We start from the raw sequence: 21086 nt of genomic DNA, 5'->3' as shown, positions 1-21086 counted from the left end.
ATATATATATACACATATATATATATATTTATATGTGTATATATGTGTGTATATATATGTATATATATGTATATATATGTGTATATATATGTGTGTATATATATATGTGTGTATATATATATATATTGTGGCTGGAGTTGAGAGGCTTATTTTTTTAAAAGAAGAGATTGGTTGGTACCGACTCATTTATTGGCCATGCAAATTGCATAAAATATCTTACAATTTATTTTTTATTATTTAAATGATGGTGTCTCGGATAATATTTTATTTTATTTGTAAAAAAAAAAAAGTACAATTTTTTCTTTGACAGTTTAGGATAATGTTTCCATTTCCATGGACAATAAAGTTTTTTTTTTATGCTATAGTTTAAATATCTTTAATTGTCATAAAGTAAGAAATTTAGAAGACCATTTGAAATATCATAAATAATTAATTATTATTCAATTTCTTTATATATTAAAGTTCATAGGTTAAAGTGTTATAAAATTTAAGATAAGGACTAAATCATACAAAATTCATGAAATAAATTATTAATATTTGTTAATAAATTAAAAAAAAAAAGCTATTTAAAATAAATGTTTTATATGACAAATTTTGTAATTTCCTTATTACGCTCCAAACCCATTAGAGCCTGTGATCCAAAAAAGCCCACGAGTGAAAGGTGGCCCAATTCTTGATATGTTTGGGCCTTAATGGGCTGCACAGCCCATAATTTGAAACTGAATACATGTGCAGGACACGTGCCGTACCTGCTTCACTTCAGTCGGAAAATATCGTGTATTGAATTGATTTATCTTCATCAATAAATAATTAAAACCCAACCGAAGGGTCTAACATTTTCGAAGGAACAAAAAAAAAAGAAAAAAGAAAAAGAAAAGACAACACTAAAATATAGTTCTCTCTTCTTCCTCTCTCCGCTGAAACTAGTGTTCGAAGCGCTTGGCGGGTGAGGGGTTTCCCTCAATTTTTGTTTGTTTGCTTTCGTTTCTTCTAGTTTGTTTTGTTTACTGAATCTGATTGAATTTGATTGTGGAGGTATTTCTTGATTTGCCGATCTCTGTTTCTTTGGAGTTTCTTTTCGTTCATATGATCTGTTTGTTTGCCAAGAAATTGTGGATGCATCATTCTTCGGACGCTGTTAGTTTTGATTTTGATTCTGACTTGATTTGGAGGGAGTTTCCGAAGTATGTATGGATGTATGTTGTATGTTGTATGTTGTATTTTCTTTTGTTTGAATCTTGTGTCTGCTCTGAAACCTAAACCACAGTTTGGAAGATGGAGGGATGGTGTTGTGAGAAATGAACATTTCGATGTGTTTTAGTTGGAAGTTCGGAACCTATTGGTTTTTGTATTATTTTTCTTGAGAAAATGCATTGGGACGGACGGATACCGTTTTACTCCGATTAGTCTCTGACAATTAGATTGATCCTTTCAGTTATTCCCCTTTCCCCTTGGAAATGATGTGAACTCTGCCTACAAATGATTTTTCTGTGAGGGGGTGACCTTTTGGTGATTCATGGTTTTTCTCTAATTCCAGATTGAAAATGGGGATATATCTGAGCTCCCCCAAAACAGAAAAGGCCTCGGATGATGGTGAGAACGAAAGACTTCGGTACGGCCTTTCCTCTATGCAAGGGTGGCGTGCAACCATGGAAGATGCTGTGAGTTTTCCTTCTACTGTATCCGTTCCCTTCGACGTTGAAGTCTGTGCCATGTTATTGTACTCAGTTGTTCATCATGCACTCTATTGCATACTGCCATCCATTCAAATTAATATATCATAGGATGAACCTGCTTTGGACTATATTATCTGTAGGAAGTTGCAATGTATGCATTTTGAAAACTTCTGAATAGAATATTGCTATTCGCTTTATCTTTTTGTAGTGGTACTGTATGTGCTGTCACCTGTGTTCTTTATAAGCACTCCTCTTGGTGCATTGGAACAGAGAGTTTGCATCATAAGATCTACAATGCCATGAAAATTTGGGAGTTTAGTTTTATGTTTAACAACTCTTGGAATTGGGTGGAGCAAAATGATCATCAGTCTTACACTTTTAATAATTTCCAATCATTTGGGAGGCTTCTGTCTGATGCGTTACTGGACAGTGCCTGCATTTTATTTGGAAATCTACTACCTACTCAAACTCACTGTAGCTTGCTGTGGCCTGTGGAGATGGTTCATCTGAAATTGAGATTGTTGTTAAGTTTGGGAGTGGAACTATCTTTTGAATTCTCCGAAACTGATCTGCATTCTGCACATTTTAAAAGGAGCAATATTTGAGTTCTGTTATGTTGTGTGTTACATATGGATTGTTCCGATCTCACCCTACTTAAGTTTCAGCATGCAGCCTGTCTAGATTTGGACACATCAACATCTTTCTTTGGTGTTTATGATGGCCATGGAGGTTAGCTTCTGTCCTTTGAGCAGCATCTCTCTCTATTTTACCATCAAATATTTGTTGATTGATATGTACTAGCACTTCTGTGATGCCTTTTTTTTTCTCTCCCCCCTACAAATTCTATTAAAATGCAGGTAAAGCAGTTTCTAAGTTCTGTGCCAAGTACCTTCACGGACAGGTGCTCAAGCATGAATCATACATGGCTGGAGATGTGGGAACTTCATTACAGAAGTCCTTTCTCAGGTTATTAGTCCGCTGGCTTTGTTTTAGTCTACCCAGTATTTTAGATGGTTATAGTCATTGTCCTGGATTAAGTAGGGGGAAATCTCTTTATTTTATGGATCACGATGAAATAACTAGTGCATCATGTTTGTTTGGGCTTTCTACTGTCATAGTCGTTGACAGTTTTATAGTTGTGGATTTCATTTGATGCACTACTTATTTGTGACCATTTGGTAACAAAGATTAATTAAATTGAAATAAATAGGGGCACAGTCTCCAAATCCTGATATAATGTGGTTCTTGCTTCCCCTCTTCCACCCTTGTTGGTTGAAAGACCCGATTTTGTAAAAAATGGAAAGCCTGCCTCCTTATTTTGACAATCTTAAATGGTGCAGAATGGATGAGATGATGCTTGGACAGAGGGGATGGAGAGAGTTAGCTGTTTTGGGAGACAAAATGGACAAGATTTCTGGTATGATAGAAGGATTTATATGGTCGCCCAAGAGTAGCGAAGCTAACAACCAAGTGGACAATTGGCCTGCGGAGGAGGTATTTTTATGCACAATTCCCGGTTGCTATGGTGTATTTACTTTCCTTTTCTGTTTTGAGGTGGACATGCGTTTGTAGAAGAGGTAGTCCCCCTCTTTCCTGTGTCCAGTTGGATGCAATTTGCAGTTTACTAACTGTATTTCTTTAGCATTGATTTGTAGTAACTTCAGTTAGTTTTGCGTTAAATTTGCTATGAAACAATTGTACATATATTGTTGGGCATGGATTCAATTAAAGTGAGGAGGTGATATTGCTAACTAGGGACCTCACTCTGACTTTCATGGACCAAATGCTGGAAGCACAGCTTGTGTTGCAATCATTCGAAATAACCAACTTGTGGTAGCAAATGCTGGTGATTCTCGCTGTGTCATTTCCAGAAAGGGCCAGGTATTTCTATCAGAAAGACATCTCTCATTTGATTTACATGTGCTTAACAGTGACATATATCTTCCTGATTAGGAGTGTGAATACAGTAACCAATTGAAGTATTATCATAAAACCGATTAGAGGTTTTGAAAAGTAATGAGAAGTCTGAAGATATAACCAATTGGATGTGTAAATATGTGATCGTTAACATATCCTTATATATTTCAACTATTTTTGTTCTCATTTCCTTTGCCCCAACTTATTTCGTTTTACTTTATCTGAATATTGGTTTTGTTAGATGAATAGCCGGTTAAATTTCTATGTCAGTTTGGTTTAATGTCGTTGAATTCGGAGAGAGGTGAGTTGGGATAGGCAGACTATTGGATATGCTAATTGCAGAGATGATGACTAACTCTCAATTTCTGTTCCACTGCTTCTTAATCAGATTGCTCCGAAATTTCTTGCCGGAAATACAAGTACTTTAACTCTGATTAGTGAATTTGCATAACAGGCTGTGAGTGAAGAATCATTAAATGTATATGAATATAACAATTCTGATAGTATTACCGAAATATGATTCCCTTAATGTCATGAAAAGCACCACAAATTAGGCAGAATAATTTGAATAATCGAGATATTTTCATGGGCGTCTAGTGCTCCACCTAACATCTTCTTCACAGGCATATAATCTATCTAAAGATCACAAGCCTGATCTTGAGGTTGAGAAGGACAGGATTCTGAAAGCTGGTGGTTTCATCCGAGTTGGTCGTGTCAATGGAAGTCTCAACTTGGCACGAGCTATAGGTGCATGCTATCTATGTCTTAGTTCTAAGATTGAAGTATAATTTGGGGAGAGCATGTGCCTAGGCTATGGGGGCATACTTTCACAGTCGTTCTAAATTTGGACTATAAATTGAGAATCTCCTTCCGTGGCTATTATTTATTTGGTACCTTGTTTTTACAGGAGACATGGAATTTAAGCAGAACAAAAGTATGCCTGCAGAAAAGCAGATTGTAACAGCCAACCCAGATGTAACAACTGTATGTGTTTAACGTCTTCAATACTTCCGCTAGGGTGTTAAATATTTATATGGTTCTTTTTAATTATTCTTATGCAGCAATTTTCTTGTTCAAGATGAACTCATCAGATAATTTTTTTCCTTATTCTTATAGTTTAACTGATACCATTTTGGAAGTCAATTATTAAATTTTGGGAATTTACATGATTGACATTAGTATGATTTACTGAAGCCTGAAGCTAATTATTCTTGGAAGGATTTCATTAGTTTCTTTTTAATCCCTTTCATTCCTTTCTCTTGATCTCTCTCTTTGTTTTTTTCTTTTCGTAATTAGGTTGAGCTTTGTGAGGATGACGAGTTTCTTGTAATTGCCTGTGATGGGATCTGGTAAGTTTGAGAATATGTGCTTTTATGGGCTAAATAATCCCTCTAAGTTCGAACCACTTAGCCCTTTGAATTATATCGCACAAGCACGTACCCGATCACTATCCTTCTGTAATGATGTGATGGAGCAATTTAATTGAAAAAGTCTAATTGACTTGAAATAATTTATGCTTGGGATTTTAATAGTCCCACTTCTACTTGTACTAGCAGGAAAATTCAGCATTGTAGTTCTGAGACTTCCTAAACTGATACATTGATGTAGTATAGAAATATTGTTCTTCCTATGGAAGCAACCTATTCAATGAGTATAATGTTATATGTGCATTTATTTGGTTTTATTGACTGTACAAAAATGTAAACCACTGACCATCTCTCTCTGCACAGGGATTGCATGTCTAGCCAACAACTGGTCGACTACATCGGAGATCAACTAAAAACAGTAAGTTCATGTTAAGACTTTTTATTAGTGGTTAAATGATAGGATCATACCGAGATTAATCGAGGTGCACGTAAGCTAGCATAGACTCTATATACTGATTCCAATTTGTCTAAATATGCAGGAAAGCAAACTCTCAGTTATTTGCGAGAGAGTATTTGACAGATGTTTGGCACCTTCAGCTGGTGGTGAAGGATGTGACAACATGACCATGATCTTGGTTCAGTTTAAGAAACCCTTCAACCCAAATGCTGCTTCTGCTGAGGAGCTGCCTTCATCGTCCAATCAACTTAGATCTGATGATCCAAACGAAGGCTCTTCTAAAACCGAATAGACGATACGAATATACAACCAATGACACGGGCTCTCAGACCAGTGAGGAGTGGCCATTGATGCTGTTTTTAGATGAAGCTCACCAATCAGTTCGAGATCTACCAGTGAGTACATTGTTCTCATTAATGCACTTATTTTCCATTAGTTGATTGCTTGTCAAGGAGTGAACTTGTTTTGTAAAGTAAATTTCTCTTTTGTGAATGCCTGACCACTCTCGTTTCTTTACTGCTAACTGTCATCTCGAGGGGATCGTTACCTGTGCTTGCATTTTCACACGACGTTATGACTCATGTATGGAAAGTTGAAAAAATGAAGAACAAAAGGGTATAAATTGTATTTCTTCTTGAAAAGATTGAATGAACTTGATCTCGACCGATCACTTATCCTAAGCTCGATGGGTAAAGAACTCGTATCGTCCTAAATTTTTGGTTGAGTTTGAGCCAATAAACTTTAAATTTTGTGTTGAGTAGATTTTTTAACTTTTGAAAATGTTCCATAGTTGTTCTTTTCAATTTTGTGTTTAATTTTGATAGAGATTTCATATATTTACATTTTAGATCTTTTCATATCATGGTGGTGTGGTTCACATGTTCATCCACCTTTTCTCAATTTTGCTGAAAGTTTAATTTTTTTTTTTTAATGATTATTCAATTAATCTTATTTTTCTTCCCTTTTCAATATTTTTGTTTAATTTAAACTGCAACTTATGATCATACTTAAAAAAAAAGTTTATAGACTCTTCAAAATTTACGTTAGATTAAAAAAATGTCCTAACATGACTTACCCAATCAATGAACACCCTTATATACTAACATGGTTAGATTGCTCGAGGTTGGTCACTCTCCTTTGCAACGATGGATCTTGAAATTTAGAATAAAGTTTAAATATTTCGATGGATCTTGAAATTTAGAATAAAGTTTAAATATTTCAAACAACAGTTGAACTTGTATCTAGTGGTTATTAGGTCAGTTACGTTAGATAATTTTTGGGTCCATAGATGTTGAGATTGGTGTGAGAACTGGAGAAAATGGGATGATTTGAGTGGTGCTAACTTGTTCGAGGACAGGTACTATGGCATGGTCTTGTCAACCAAGCTAGCAGAGCTTGGACATGCAGTGTTTTTGTTTATGACAGCAGCCAGAGACCGGGTGAGCTACGTTTATCTAGACGTGAATGCAGTTGGAGCAGGGCTTTTTCTTGTCTCAAACATTTAAACCAAATGCCTCTAATCTTTGATGCCTTCAAGGCTCATTTTCTTGATTTGGGTACCATGAGGCCCCATCGCAGCCTTCTCAGGTAGCCCATTCCTCAGCTCGACGTTTTGGTCTCGAGAAATTGAAGGAGGTTGTAGAGGAGAAGTATAAGAAAGCGGGTGACTAACTCCTCTGAACATGGTAGAAAATTTATGTTTAAACAGAGAATGAAAAATGAGCGGAGAGAGATTTCTTTCTGCCACCTAAACAGGGATGATGAAGAGTATTATATTCTCCAACTCCGTCCCACCCATTCATTATATTGGATCATTGAGTTTGTTGAACACTCCTATAAGTGTACTCGGCTGGTTTAGAAAAATTATCATTTGAAACATAAACAATTAAATCGTATCACGACCTTTGAGTTGATAATATATATTTTATGTCATGTTAGCTCACGATGCCCAATTCAAATATAGCCGATAGATAACACAGGTCGATCGATTCCGGTTTGATCCTTATCCACGATGGCTAAACTAAAATTAAAGGGCATACTTTAGTAAAATTGGATTGATTTGATTATTAATTTGTTTAATTAGACATAAATAGACAAAATTAGCTTGAAGGTTGATTTGAATATGACAAGTAATCTAATCCACCTTGGTTTAATCAAAATTATGAATAAAGTATAATTGTCATTTTATGAAATTGAAGTGAAGGTGACTATTTTTAATTTATAATAAGATAATAGTATGCTATAAATATATAATTCCCACATTCTTTTTTCTTAATTTATTTTTTTTTAAAAAAAGCATGTCAATTTTTATTTATAAATTATCTCCAACAAAATTATTAGGGGTATACACACACTGGATTGAATTGAGTTTGAAAATTTTTATAGATTTTTGACGTGAGCAACTCAAATAAAGTTCACAATTCAACTCAATCTGGTTAGATTGAGTTGTCGAGTTATTCTTTTAAAATTTTATTTATCCACGACGTTATATTAATAATTAAAAATTAACCTTTAATAATTTTAATATTTAGTAACATTCTAATTACGGCAATCTTCTATGATTTATGTTAATAAAAATAAATAAAGAACATAATGATGGTCATATATTAATAAAATACTGTTATAGGATATAATTACTTATAATTAAGAATGATTTAATAATTAACTCAAAAGAAAAAAAAAAGCAAAGACTGATTTAATAATTCCAAGACACCAATCATACCATTTAATTGCATGTTATATATTCTAAAAAAACAGTATTTTATTTTAACCCATTGGGTAAATATTAATATATTTTTTAAATATATTAAATTACAAATTTAATCATGCATTTTATTTATTAAATATCGATTTAATAGAGTGTTTTTGTTAAAAAATTAATTGATCTATTATATATAAAATTTGATTTATGTCTAATAGAATCCGTAAAAATCATCTATTATATACAAAATTTACTAATCGTAAATTCTTTAAATATAAAAATTAAATCAAATTTAATTTTTTTGAAAAATATTTTTAAAATGAATTATTATTTATTTATGTACCATAAAAAAAAGCATATATACAATATAAATAATACACAAATCAATTATCTGATAAATATTTAGAATTTACAAACTAGCAAACTCTAATTTATAGTGTATTAATAGATAAATTTTTTTTATAATTTTATAATTTTTAAAATTATTATTAGTAAATATTGTCCGTTTATAATCGTGTATAGTTATGCACACCAAAATCTGATAAAAAAATTTAAAAACTGGTATACACTTCTGACAGTAATTATATTTTTATCCATGTTTATTTAGAAACTTTTTTAGAAATATAAAATTAAATGTCCTATAGTTTTCTAACATTTCTCAAAATTTACAAAACTCATCCCTAATAAATCAACTAATTTTACAAAATGTTTAAAAATGTATCAATTATTTATCAAGTAAATAATTTATTATACATATTTAAAGTTGAAAGATTTAGGTTAAAAATTTAAAAATCTATTAAATACAATTAAACTAATTTTATTTATTACGTAATAATTCGAATTTTCAGTCCGAATTACCTTTTACAGAGTTGATTTTGATAAGTTGAATAATTTTATCCAGCTCAAGGCGCGCAGCCCCCACTGACGCTTACGTGTCAGTTGACGAGTGGTCTGTCATTTCCCTTTCTGTCACCGTCTCTCTCTCGATTCGTTGCTTTCTCCAGCAGGAAAGTCGAACAAAAAATTTCCTGTAAGTAAACCCTAAAAACAATTTCGTTCCACTTTCCCTTATTTTCTTTCTCCTTCTCTCTCTCTCTCTCTCTCTCTCTCTCTAAATTCTCTCTCTTAGTTTCCCGTTTGATTTTCATACTCGCAAACACAATCATGGCCGTTCCGAATTTCTCATCATCCACTTCCAGATAAGTTTTTCGCTCTCTGAGCTCTTTTTTGTTCATCAATGTGGCTCCATTTCTCGGCCCCACCTAGGGTTCTGTCTCTTCCCTTCTCACAGTTCACTCCTCAACCCTACTGTTCAACTTCGAACCCATTTCCACCTTGTTGCCTCCAATGAACTAGTGGGATTCTCTTGTTTTTGCTTCTTTAATCTGAATCCTGGTTGATTTTCACGCCGCCCCAATTTTCGCTGAAATGTCAGGCCCTCCGAGAATCCGGTCTATGAATGTGGCGGATTCCGATTCCCGACCGGTACTTGGGCCTACCGGGAACAAAGCACGAACTGTAGAGACTAGAAAATCCGGGGTGAAGCCATTGAAGAAGCTTGAAAAGCCTCACCAAGAAGCTGAATCAAAGGACAAGAGGGTGCCATTGTCGCCGCCTCAATGTGTTACTACAGTGCCATCGGTTTTGAGGCAACAGGACCGCCACCAGGCGATTCTTACCCTCTCGATGAATGCATCGTGTTCTTCTGATGCATCGTCTGATTCGTTTAATAGTCGAGCATCTAGCGCTAGAGGTACGAGGCAGCGCGGTCCGAATTTGAGGAGAAAGTCTAGTAGTTCGGTAAAGAGGGCTGAAAAGGCCGTTGAAAAGGTTGGTGCTGAAAGTGTGGTGGCGGTGGCGAATACAGTTGGTTGCTTAGAGCCCAAAAAACGATGCGCTTGGGTAACTTCTAATACAGGTACTGTGTGTTTAAATTGGTTGAATCTGCTTGTTCATTCTACTCGGACCATTTTTTTAATGTTCGTTTCTGTTAGCCAAAAATAGTGTCGTATCTTATCAGCATTGCTCTTTAGTCAGTGATACGCAGTGTCAAGTTGATTAGTATATGAGGGAATGGGTTTCATTATATCAATATGGGTTGTAGATCGATTCTGTTCATGGCCATAAAGGACTATAGTTATCAAATTTCGAGACTTTGAGTAAGCAATGTACAATTAAATCTTTGTTTTAGGTCTATTGAGTTCTAATTTGCGGTGGACTCTTATCAGATTCTTTGCTGTGCTCATCATTTATTTTTCATCATGTTGAGTGTTTGATTTTCGCTTCATTTTTCGTCTTCCTCCTGATATCTGATATGGCTCTTCATTTTTCACCGTGCCCTGTATATTCTAGGAGAAATCATTAGGATTGACGGCCGTGATGTAGTTGCCACTTAGAAGATCTACACATTTTTTGATCCCTTGACCATGAGAATAGAGTGGATGCCTGAATAATTTGCCATACTCTAGTGACCCTTCTCTACTTCTTCTCTTCATTCTTTTTTATATATGATAGGAAACTTCAAACTGAAGGGGCTGGTGTATGTGTTGTGTAGTTTTAGATCTTTTAAGTGACATTTTTTGTTATTGAAGAGTGGTTGTAATGTAAGCATTGAATCCCATTTAGCTTCCAAACTTTGTTGAGCCCTTTATGTATCAAGATCTCATATTTCGATATTTGTTCAACGAATGGTATCCAAAATAGATTTATTGATTATCAGCGGCCCAAGAGTAGTTAAAGAAATAATATGGTAAATTATTTAATGTTCGATGAGAATTGTTCACATATTTTCCCTCGACAAAACCGTGCAAAAGTTATACTCAGAAGGGTGTGGACTATCAAATTTGACAAAATGCATAAATATCAAATTATCTTGCTCATGCTCTTGATTCTTAAGCAGATGCATTATGCAATTTACAAATAGTCACCTCTCCTATCTATCTTAGTGACTTTTCCACCTTTGCTTTGGTTACCAACTACCTGTTTGTGAGTCGCATCATCGTTTATTTTCTTGAGGCTACCTATCTCATTCAGATTTTAGAGTATTAGCTTTATCTTTCTAAGAACTGTTCAAGTTTGGTTGGGGCTCTAAAGCAGGATTGTTTTTCCTTCTTTGCTAGATCCATGTTATGCTGCTTTTCATGATGAAGAATGGGGAGTTCCAGTTCACGATGATAAGTGCGTAACTATATGATGAAGTTTCAGATTTCTTATTTCAATCCTTGCATCAATCTGCATTCATCAACTTTTCCTTTTAATCTCTAAAAAGATCGCCACTTGCAGAAAATTGTTCGAACTGCTTTGCCTATCGGGTGCTTTAGCTGAACTTACGTGGCCTACCATCCTCAAAAAAAGACATCTATTTAGGTATCAGTTTACTGCTGAGTTTATTATTAATTCAGAAGTGAGTGTAGTATCATTATATCATTGGCGTTTGGCTGGTTATTAAGTATGATATTTCCAAATTGATATCTGTTTTTTTTTTGTTTGACTTAACCTTGTATAATCTGTACTTTAAGGGAAACCTTCTTGGACTTTGATCCAAATGCTGTTTCAAAATTAAACGAGAAAAAGATGGTTGCACCTGGAAGTGCTGCTACCTCTTTACTGTCAGAACCCAAGGTGCGAGCTATCATTGAAAATGGTCGTCAAATGTGCAAGGTAGATGCTAACTCTCCTTTAAACTTGTTTATTCGTTTCTTATGTTGCATAAAACGGACATATGGCCTGTGCTGAATCTGAATGCGCTCTGTTTGAGAACTCTTGTCTTGTCTCGCACCTATACTCCCAAAGATTTATAACTTATCCTATCTTTTGTCTTTCCATTGCAATGCTGGTCATTGTTGGGTTGGGTTGGGTTTGGTTTCTTTGATTTGTTTATATGTAATGGTTACCCTGTCTAATCTCAAACCAATCAAAGGAGAGAGAGAGAGGGATGGAGGGAGAAGAAATGACTATGACTCTTATCTCTTCTTCATTGTGTTGTAGGTAATTGATGAATTTGGATCCTTCAACGTGTACGTTTGGAACTTTGTCAACCACAAACCTACCATCAGTCAATTCCGATATCCCCGGCAGGTTCCTGATAAGACGTCGAAAGCAGAGGTGATTAGCAAGGATCTCGTAAAGAGAGGATTTCGAAGTGTGGGACCAACAGTCATCTACACATTCATGCAGGTGGCCGGGTTAACCAACGACCATCTCGTCAGTTGCTTTAGATTCCCAGAATGTATCGAGACAACAGAGAAAGGAGAAAGAGATGGTGACATCAAGCCTACTATCATCGAGAAAATACCAGAGGCTCTGAAAAACTTGGAACTATAAAGAAGAAGCCATGGTCGCCCTTGAACCTTGCCTCAGTGTAATTAACTTCCAGAGTTCTTTTCTTCTGCCTTTTTTGTAATGTCCTGTAAATTCCATGATGGGGTAAATGTTAGCAATATTTTGTGTATAAACTGACTTGGATACAGAAGACAGCTAGAATCAGTTCTGTAAGTTTACTACTTTAAGCATGTGCTTGGTTATTGCATTTAGAATTACATTTTGAACCAGGATGCTGCTTCCTCTTTTAACTTCTAGCATGAGTTATCATTGTCGATATTCACTTGTTTTTGAGGAGGCATCCTTGGTGGACTGAAGTTTATACACTTTTTGTAGTTAAGAGCCTTATTTTTCTTGTACTATTAGGTGACGTTGGGATCTTGATCGTCTCGTATGTGGCACGAGACCAAGACGACGAGGCACTGCACGATAGTGTTGAAGGTTGAAGGTAGGCCAAATGGCTGTTTGATTGATATTCAAATGTTGTGAATGTGAAAATTTAAGCCTCAATTTGTTTTGTATAGAAAATTGGCAATGAAGCAATTGTTTATCCTATTCTATTATTGTTCCTTTCCTCAACTTATTTGCAAAAAAATAAAGGAGAGCCTCTGTTATGAGTCTTCTTTTGTAGGTGGAAAGTAAAGGGGCCCTTCTTTATGACAAAATTTTAGTTTTTTTTATTTTTATTATTTATTTTTATTAATTTTATTTTAATTATTCGATGTATTAATAATTAAAAGCTCTGTTGCCATGAAAAGTATGAGAAAGTGAATAATGATTTGTGGTGATTGTGACTTATCATAGGTTCTTTCTGAAAGAAAAAATGTTGAAATTCCCACCCATCATGTTTAAATTATACTAAAAGAAATACATCAATTTTGTTTTTATTTTACTAAAATAAAAACATTATATAAAAAACATAACAACGGCTCAAATGTAACAAACAGTTGAATTCTGTCGGTCTATAAGCTTGTGACTTAATTCGCTAGCGCTAGTTCGATTTCTGACGATGATTGTTCGTGAAGACTATCACAAAAGGACCTAGAGCTTCAATTGCCTTTTTCGTTTCACCGCCATCCGACGTGGATTTCCGATTGAAATGTGTGCTATTTTTTTAATAATCTTTATCCGGGTTCCTATGCATGTCTTTTTATTCCTACCTTCTCGATTTCACAATTCCATTGCCTGGACTCCTAGATCACATCAAAGTCAAGGTATGGATTTGTCTTCACTGGCAGTTGTGGTAGATAGCAAAATAGAGGCGGAGGGAATGCACCTCTCCAATTTTCCATAGATTGTTTTATTATTTGCTATGATTAACCACTAGGGTCTTATTTTTTCGAGTCGAAATGATGATTCAATTCTATTTTAACCTCTATAGTCCCACAACTCACCACCCGCTCACGCCTCGACTGCATAGCTAACGATGATTTCAAATCAAAATAGTGTAAAAAATGCTTTTCAAGAAGGCCGATAGTATACTAATATAAAAATTTATTGCACATGCTTTTTCAAAAAAGATATTATTATGAATGATTAGTAAATAATATTCTTAACGTAACTCACACACAAACATTACTCCTATAATATTTTTCTTCTTTTTTGAAAATTACAAAATAATTATATTTTTTTAGGATTATACATTCCATCTAAAGTTAGAGTAAGCTAAGAAATTAAGCAAAAGATTAATAATTTAAATTCACTTTTTACTTTTTAGTGTTTAGTACCCATAGAAACTAAATTAAAACAATTTACATGTTCAATATCCATTCTTCTAACCTAACTTTCTCAATAATTCTTACCATTCTCAGCAAGAAAGGAAGAACTATTGTTCCGGGTTCGTTAAAAAAACGAAGCTTTAAGACGTCGTCGAACTTACAGCTCCAAAATTCGGTACAAAACCGAACCCGATTCAGCATAGGATCTGTCCATGTATATCAAATATCATAACTTACATTATCTGCACATGTCAGGAAGGTCAAGCTTTGACACAAAACTGTCTGCTTTTGCTATCATTCTGCAACTGATTTAGGCATGGAGGTGTTTATATATGATGGCTGCTGTACTGTTTACAAGACTGGTTAGATCAAAGACTGTTTTTCTTTTCTACTTCTAATGACACAAACAAAGGAACTAAGCTGATCTATGGTCTTTCCTAACGCCCAAAACGACGGTATGCTGACGACGACTCGTACCTCTAATACTGCTAAATTCTTAATCCAGAGGTTCTGCTTTGTTTCCGGGGCGTTAATCCCGGCCTGCATTCAGCTTCGACTTTAAGCTAATCCTTAGTCTATTGTTTTCTATCAGGTCTATAAGCTTTTTATCATTTCCTTTCGAACCATTGTCGATGCTCCCAGAATCGTCCATTGATTCATCGGTAATAACAGGTTTCTTGAGCATGGAAGTATCGGCAGCTTTCTCGGTCGGCTTTGCTGATTCAACTTGAGGTTTCTTCCTGGGTCTACCCCTATAATTCCATGAAAATTTGATAGAACTTGGAGGGCAAATAAGAGTGTGAAATGAAACAAGCAAACAAATGACAAGCAAGCAAGTAGCAACCTTTTGGCTGGAAAACTGGTCTTTTCGTTCTTGTTCGATTCCGACTTGATTTTCCCTTTCCTCTTTCGAGGTCTACGCTAAAACAAAACAAAACTCAATCACAACAATATAGAAACCGAACGACTAGTTAACTTTCAGGTCATGTTGATTCCAGATGCTAAAACGAACAAATTTCTATAGCGAATTATGATTATGTAAGAACGAAGCTTACATATCCGACGAAGCTTCGGATTTCTGGACACCCGTCTCCTCATCCTGCATCAGGATAACATTGAAAAGTAGGAGAAATCAAATTTAAATGGCCATACAAAACTCATGGAAATATGCTAAAATAGTTAAAAGTGAGACACCTACTCCAATTAGCTCATATTTTTGCTTTTTGAGGTTTAATAGTTCTTCGTCACCGTCATCATACGACACCTATGAAAAATAAAAAGGATTCAGAAACTACAGAAAAATGAAACAGTCGAAGACAAGAAAGGTAAACCCGAAACCCGAAACCCGAAACCAAAGGTGTGGTTATATATGAAGTGAAGCTGTTCATAATATGAACTGGTTATAAAATGGTTGAGGGAAGGATAAGGTTATCTTGCCTTGTGCTTTCTCTTAACAGGGTCAAAACTTTGAATAATGCCTTCATAAAACCTGCAAAACAAAGAAATAAGGAGTTTTAAGTTCGTAAATGTCGGGTTTTAGCAGACGTTGTGCAAGGTATCGCCCTTGCTAATTCTCCACCCCAATTAGTTTCATCCTCCTCCAATATGACATCCCGACTATTTACGCATCTCCTATCGGCTGAATGCCGAAATATATACCCTATGACACGTTCAGGGTAGCCAAGAAGCAAACACCTGATAGCCCGAGGCCTTGAGGTTACAACTTTCCTTGGTTCCTGTGGTTAGAGATATATATGGTAGATATTTCGTAAAGATCTGGTAGAGATATATATGGGAGATATTTCGCAACATGTCACGGTTTCATTATTTTAGATCGTGCACCCTCGTGACTCTACTCTCAACTAGAGAAAGCACTAAAAAGCATAAAGCACAACTATGGTGTCCACAGCATTTCATTTCGAAGTTGGTATTAAAGGCTCGACGATTCGGTAACTTTAACGGAGCAAGTCATAAACAACTTCGTCGGGAAAAAATAAATAAAGGGTTACTCACTTCTGGTCCAGGGGCCACCAAACCTTTATTCTCCGACCAACCAGTTCCTCTCCAGCACTTAATATGTCTATTACCTGAAACGAACGTCGATAATACGAGTTAGCAGACATCACAAGAATAAATTTGAAAAAAATATCTTAATCTCGAATCATCGAAGTATGAGGTGCTTTCAATTTACAAGACAAAGGGAAACTATAAAATTCTTACCTCATTTTCCACAATGGTGTGCTTCCTTGTAGCTTTTTCCTGGGAAGAAACCGTTTCTTCCGAGTAATCATCGCCATTTAACTTGGCAGATCTCGAATCCTTCACCTATTAAGTGGATAAGAACATGTCGAGATGCCATAAAAAGGTGCACCGGAAGAATAAAGACGACAAATAGCGAAGAAATTTTCGTGGTACCTCACAGGTTGATGATTTATGAACATTTCTATCCATATTAGTATCTGGAGATTTCACGATAACACCCTTTCGGTCTGCTGATTCATCCCCATCGGTGCTCTTCGCTCTCAACTTCATAACCAAATGCACTGATCGTTTTTCCTTGTAATCGGAAGTATCTTCTGAAACAACACATCCAGGATCGAGGGTTGTTTTATCCTTCTCGGATTCAACGACTTTAGATTTCCTTGACCTTGCCGGAGCCTTTTCTTCCATCGTTTTCATGGTCTCGTTTACCACTTCGTCTTCAGATTGTATACATTTCTCTTCAGCGTGTGTGGAAGACTTCTTTTCTACCTCTGTTGACAAAGAAGCCGTCTCGAGTCTTGGGCTTACAGAAGCAAATTTAGGTACTTTTTTCTTCCTAGACTTACCAACTTTAGATTTCCTCGAACTCGCCTGAGCTTTTTTTTCTGTCTTTTTCATGTTCTCGTTCACCATTTCGTCCTCCGATTGTATATGTTTCTCTTCAGCATGTGCAGAGGACTCCTCGTCTACCTTCGTCAACAAAGAAGCCTTTTCACCTCGGCTTATGGAAGAAACTTTAGTTCCTTTATCCTTCCGAGCCTTGCCAACTTTAGATTTCCTCGAACTCACCTGAGCTTTTTCTTCCTTTTTCATGTTCTCATTATCCGCTTCGTTTTCAGATCGTGTACGTTTCTCTTCAGCATGTGAAGACTCTTTTTCTACCTCTGTTGGCAAAGAAACCTTTCTTACTTTTCGTCTTACAGGAGAAAAATTAGTTTCTTCGACATTAGACTTTCTGCGATTGGATAGCCTGAACTTTTCCCGTCCTTTTCCAATCCAATAATGATCGTAGCCTTCATCTGGATTCATTAAGGAGTTCGGTTTCCTGCCTCGTTTCTTTGGTACAGAGTCTAAACCGTCAGGTTTTTCAGTTTCTGTCGTTTTTGATTGCTTACTCTGTTTTCGTGATTTTCTCGAGGACGCCTTGATTATGTTGTCATTCTTGGCTGCATCTATACCATTGGATATCAATGATTCTGAAGCAGCATCGGTTTGAGGATTCTCTTCAATACTTGCATTTGGTGTATGCCTCTCCGTCACCTTTGGCACGAGTATATATTAGTTTATGATATTGCACTCCAGAAGCCGCTAATGTCGATTTTTTTTAGGGTGTGGGATTCAGAGGAGATTTGATAACATATAGATAAAAACACATACCGGTGTTGGCTCGTTTGAATTCATCGTCTTCTCTTCGCTCTTTCCATTTTCCTGAATCATTCAATAAAATGTCATAAGCAGTTTCAAAAAGGATCATCTCATCAAGATCTGACATGAAGTTTAGTTAGTTTCAAAGATAATACGAAGACTAAAGAGGAATGAGGTTCGGCTCTATACATATATTTAGGTTAAGACATCGGGTTGCTTATGTGGCTCTTCTAACAAAATAACCGAGGCATTTATTCTTGGAGCTTGATGCCCATGAGCACAAGACTGTGTCGAGTAACTATATATTCTTAAGCAAACGTTGTAATGACCCAAGCCCACCGCTAGGAGATATTGTCCTCTTCGGGCTTTCCCTTTCGAGCTTCCCCACAAGGTTTTTAAAATGTGTCTACTAAGGAGAGGTTTCCACACCCTTATAAAGAATGTTTTGTTCTTCTCCCCAATCAATATGGGATCTCACAGTCCACTCCCCTTCGAGGCCAACGTCCTCGCTGGCATTCGTCCCCTTCTCCAATCGATGTGTGACCCCCCAATCCACCCCCTTCAAGGCCCAGCATCCTTGCTAGCACACCACCTCGTGTTCACCCTCATTCAGGGCTCAACCTCTTTGTTGGCACATCGCCCAATGTCTGGCTTTGATACCATTTGTAACAGCCCAAACCCACCGCTAGCAGATATTGTCTTCTTTAGGCTTTCCCTTTCGGACTACCCCTCAAGGTTTTTAAAACGCATCTAATCGGGAGGGGTTTCCACATCCTTATAAAGAATGCTTCGTTTTCGTCCCCAACCGATGTGAGATCTCACACGTATTAACTTTATGAGGCAATTCATCTATATATAACCGTTCTCAACAGTACCAATTCAAACATCTTTCAGTATTAGTCGGTAGAACTCACCAAATGATTCCCAGCATCAATGTTAACCGTTCCATTTTGGCATATAGAAACAACTATAGGAGCATAGTCATCCAACGAAGCACCGAGAGACTGAATTGCACCCATAAGATAAGGCTGAAGCTTAGTAGCACAGTTGGACATAACCTTTTCTCCTAATTTCCACGAAATAGAACCTGCTTCCTATAATAACAGGCGAACCAATTAATCGAGGATAATATAAAAGAAATAAAGTTAGGAATAAGAAACACGGGAGATACCTGATTTTCCTTTCGGACACTAACTAAAATAGGCCTGAGAAGATCCGATGAGATTTCTTCACTCTCATCTAACACATTAGTCATAATTGCTTCCATGGCTGAAAAAACAGCAGGTGGATGGTTGGACCTTAGAATTTGGAGAAAATAAATCAAGATTAGACGAACAAAATAAAATTTAGAATGTCAGAAACATAACATTAAGATCGGAGAAATCTCTCCAAATCGAGGTTAAAATAGCACGAAAAGAAAATTTTACGAACTACCATGAAACTAATTGGGGAAGAAATTAAGATACCTAATGATCTTTAGAAAACTCTGGATCATCTCGAGAATCAAACTGTCACACTCCAGATCCAGCATCACTAAGCACGAACGGACCTTTGCAACAGCGTCAAGAATGGATAAAGCCTTTGTATAACAACGACCCGACATATGTGACAACTTTCTAAAAGCTTCTAAAGTCAACTGAAAAGTAACCTGCACCAGTGGAAATCGAAGAAATAACTAAAAAATCCACCAGAACATGCTTGTCGAGAATAAGCAGCTTCAGAGTTACCTTCATTTTCTCATCATCGTAAGGGGCATCTGGCGCTGTAATTCTTGTTATTTCGGTAATGCAGGATGTTACGGTAACCTTGACATCCTCGTCTGAGTGCTTCATAAGCTTATCAGAAACTAACGCTTTCATCAAGGGCAGGAGTGCATCACGCATAGATTTCGTTGGCGATTGCTCCACATTTGTTAATAGACACTCAGCTTTCTGAACAAAATTGGGACAGAAGTTACATAATCAGACTAACTACCTCGAGGGGGAACGGAACGCATATCCCAAACGAAACTCCTAGAGGAAAACTTTTGGAATGAACTCTAATTAAACGCTTCCCCTAACACTAATTTTAGGTTTAGAACATGTTTTTAGTTGGCTGGATCCCAAAAATCATAATAAACTTACCCTTCATGTAAAAAGTAGCAAAGAATTTGGTGGCAGGCAGATGAACAATGAGCAGTGTTCTATCACGAAGGCCTGATGGGGCAATTACCTTGCAAGAATTTCCCCTATTACTCTACGAGTCCTACTGAAGTATTGACTCAATATTTTCTTGGTAAGCTAATGTAAATTGCAGAAAACCTTAAAATCTTCGAAAAGCGTTAGGGAAAGAGGCGTAATCTTTGGTACCCCCAATTCATATCGAGGCATGAAGAGATAAGAACAGGTGGTTTCTCAAGTGAAACCCATAAAAACCCATTTGAAATTCATGTAAATTAACGAAAACCCAGAAAAATTATGCATAACAAGAGGCGAAATGAGCAGTGTAAAAGAGAAGAGAGTAGAATCGCATCCTTACATCGAGAGCTTTGAGTAGCGCATCAGTGGAAGAAGGGGGGTTTAGGAGCTCAGTCCCGACCTCCTTAAGCTGCTCCTCGAGCTCTTTCTCAGACGAGCTCATATCAAAAATTTCAATTCAGTCGTCGAAATGAGTCATAGAAACCACAGCTACGTCTTCTTCAAAGGTGTTTGGAGCATGCAAATAGGGAGTTGAAGAATAATGGGTAGTTTCGGATTTGTCGCTTGGAATCAATTTTGGTTCATTCTTTGGGCTTCAAATCCGATAAAGTTCAATTCTTTTTCCCTCGTTTCTTGTTCGTTCTCTTTTTCCCTTGGCGCCTTTTGGCTTCGTTTTTGGCGCTGATTACTTAGCACTGGTTCAATGCGAGTGTGACCACATTCAACTTATGAACTGAGTTATTGAGAATTTAATTTAATTTAATTTTTTTATAATTATTCCAACAGTCAAAATGTTCATTTATTGTCTTCTTGAGAATCAAATACTAATATTGCTTTTGAATTTGAAGCATGTTCTTTACCAAAATTGCTCTGAATCCAAATTCATGTGTTCCCATTTAACCAAAATGGGTTTGTTTGTTGTATTGTCCTTGAAAACTTCATGCCTATAATATGCATTGGCTTCATTCATATAATTAATATGATATGACATCATTTGTTTGTCATTTTGTCTCCTGAAAATATTGCTTAGTACAAATTGGTATGATTGTTTATCTTAAACTTAACTTATTGTGTTTTTGTAAGTTAATCTTCGTTCTATTCAGAACATAATTACCAACCATTTTTT

At 36.1% G+C, this 21086-nt stretch overlaps 3 protein-coding genes across 6 annotated transcripts; 2 read left to right on the top strand and 1 right to left on the bottom strand.

Moving 5' to 3' along the window:
* The first annotated feature begins 843 nt into the window (after window positions 1–843).
* On the top strand, window positions 844–6053 carry LOC111778685 (probable protein phosphatase 2C 60). Its single transcript, XM_023658653.1, has 11 exons — window positions 844–946; window positions 1538–1661; window positions 2342–2405; window positions 2534–2642; window positions 3017–3170; window positions 3432–3557; window positions 4217–4340; window positions 4501–4577; window positions 4890–4942; window positions 5324–5378; window positions 5500–6053. Exons 2-11 carry the CDS (start codon window positions 1545–1547, stop codon window positions 5707–5709), a joined length of 1089 nt encoding a protein of 362 aa, XP_023514421.1. The 5' UTR covers window positions 844–946; window positions 1538–1544; the 3' UTR covers window positions 5710–6053.
* A 3126-nt stretch (window positions 6054–9179) lies between these two features.
* Window positions 9180–12668, top strand: LOC111778684. Its single transcript, XM_023658652.1, has 5 exons — window positions 9180–10036; window positions 11238–11295; window positions 11401–11484; window positions 11637–11778; window positions 12106–12668. Exons 1-5 carry the CDS (start codon window positions 9547–9549, stop codon window positions 12439–12441), a joined length of 1110 nt encoding a protein of 369 aa, XP_023514420.1. The 5' UTR covers window positions 9180–9546; the 3' UTR covers window positions 12442–12668.
* A 1652-nt stretch (window positions 12669–14320) lies between these two features.
* Window positions 14321–20565, bottom strand: LOC111778683. Of its 4 annotated transcripts, XM_023658649.1 has the most exons (15): window positions 20301–20563; window positions 19511–19714; window positions 19250–19431; window positions 18955–19081; window positions 18698–18877; window positions 17796–17846; window positions 16985–17678; window positions 16572–16909; window positions 16377–16481; window positions 16170–16243; window positions 15594–15645; window positions 15355–15420; window positions 15212–15255; window positions 15001–15072; window positions 14321–14908 (listed from the first exon to the last, which is right to left on the bottom strand). In XM_023658649.1, the coding sequence occupies exons 1-15, from the start codon at window positions 20400–20402 to the stop codon at window positions 14686–14688; spliced, it is 2514 nt and encodes an 837-aa protein (XP_023514417.1). In that variant the 5' UTR covers window positions 20403–20563; the 3' UTR covers window positions 14321–14685. The 4 variants fall into 4 exon arrangements, with proteins under 4 accessions (XP_023514417.1, XP_023514416.1, XP_023514415.1 ...); XM_023658648.1 differs by having other exon boundaries at window positions 15001–15077; window positions 16572–17678; window positions 20301–20565; XM_023658647.1 differs by having other exon boundaries at window positions 16572–17678; window positions 20301–20562.
* Window positions 20566–21086: the final 521 nt, after the last annotated feature.

Source organism: Cucurbita pepo, chromosome LG17 (genome assembly GCF_002806865.2).
Source record: "Cucurbita pepo subsp. pepo cultivar mu-cu-16 chromosome LG17, ASM280686v2, whole genome shotgun sequence".
Taxonomy (NCBI): Eukaryota; Viridiplantae; Streptophyta; class Magnoliopsida; order Cucurbitales; family Cucurbitaceae; genus Cucurbita; species Cucurbita pepo.
This window is presented reverse-complemented; position numbering and strand designations above follow the sequence as displayed.

Bases quoted from the DNA above. Each gene is read 5' to 3' on its own strand.
- LOC111778685 (XM_023658653.1), top strand. From the start codon at position 1,545: ATGGGGATATATCTGAGCTCCCCCAAAACAGAAAAGGCCTCGGATGAT. The intron at 4,578-4,889 runs GTATGTGTTTAA...TTTCGTAATTAG, and splicing joins CCAACCCAGATGTAACAACT to GTTGAGCTTTGTGAGGATGA. The intron at 4,943-5,323 runs GTAAGTTTGAGA...CTCTCTGCACAG, and splicing joins ATTGCCTGTGATGGGATCTG to GGATTGCATGTCTAGCCAAC.
- LOC111778684 (XM_023658652.1), top strand. From the start codon at position 9,547: ATGTCAGGCCCTCCGAGAATCCGGTCTATGAATGTGGCGGATTCCGAT. The intron at 10,037-11,237 runs GTACTGTGTGTT...CTTCTTTGCTAG, and splicing joins TTGGGTAACTTCTAATACAG to ATCCATGTTATGCTGCTTTT. The intron at 11,779-12,105 runs GTAGATGCTAAC...ATTGTGTTGTAG, and splicing joins ATGGTCGTCAAATGTGCAAG to GTAATTGATGAATTTGGATC.
- LOC111778683 (XM_023658647.1), bottom strand. From the start codon at position 20,402: ATGAGCTCGTCTGAGAAAGAGCTCGAGGAGCAGCTTAAGGAGGTCGGG. The intron at 19,715-20,300 runs GTAAGGATGCGA...AATTTTGTTCAG, and splicing joins CGCTACTCAAAGCTCTCGAT to AAAGCTGAGTGTCTATTAAC. The intron at 19,082-19,249 runs GTATCTTAATTT...CCAAATTCTAAG, and splicing joins AGTTTTCTAAAGATCATTAG to GTCCAACCATCCACCTGCTG.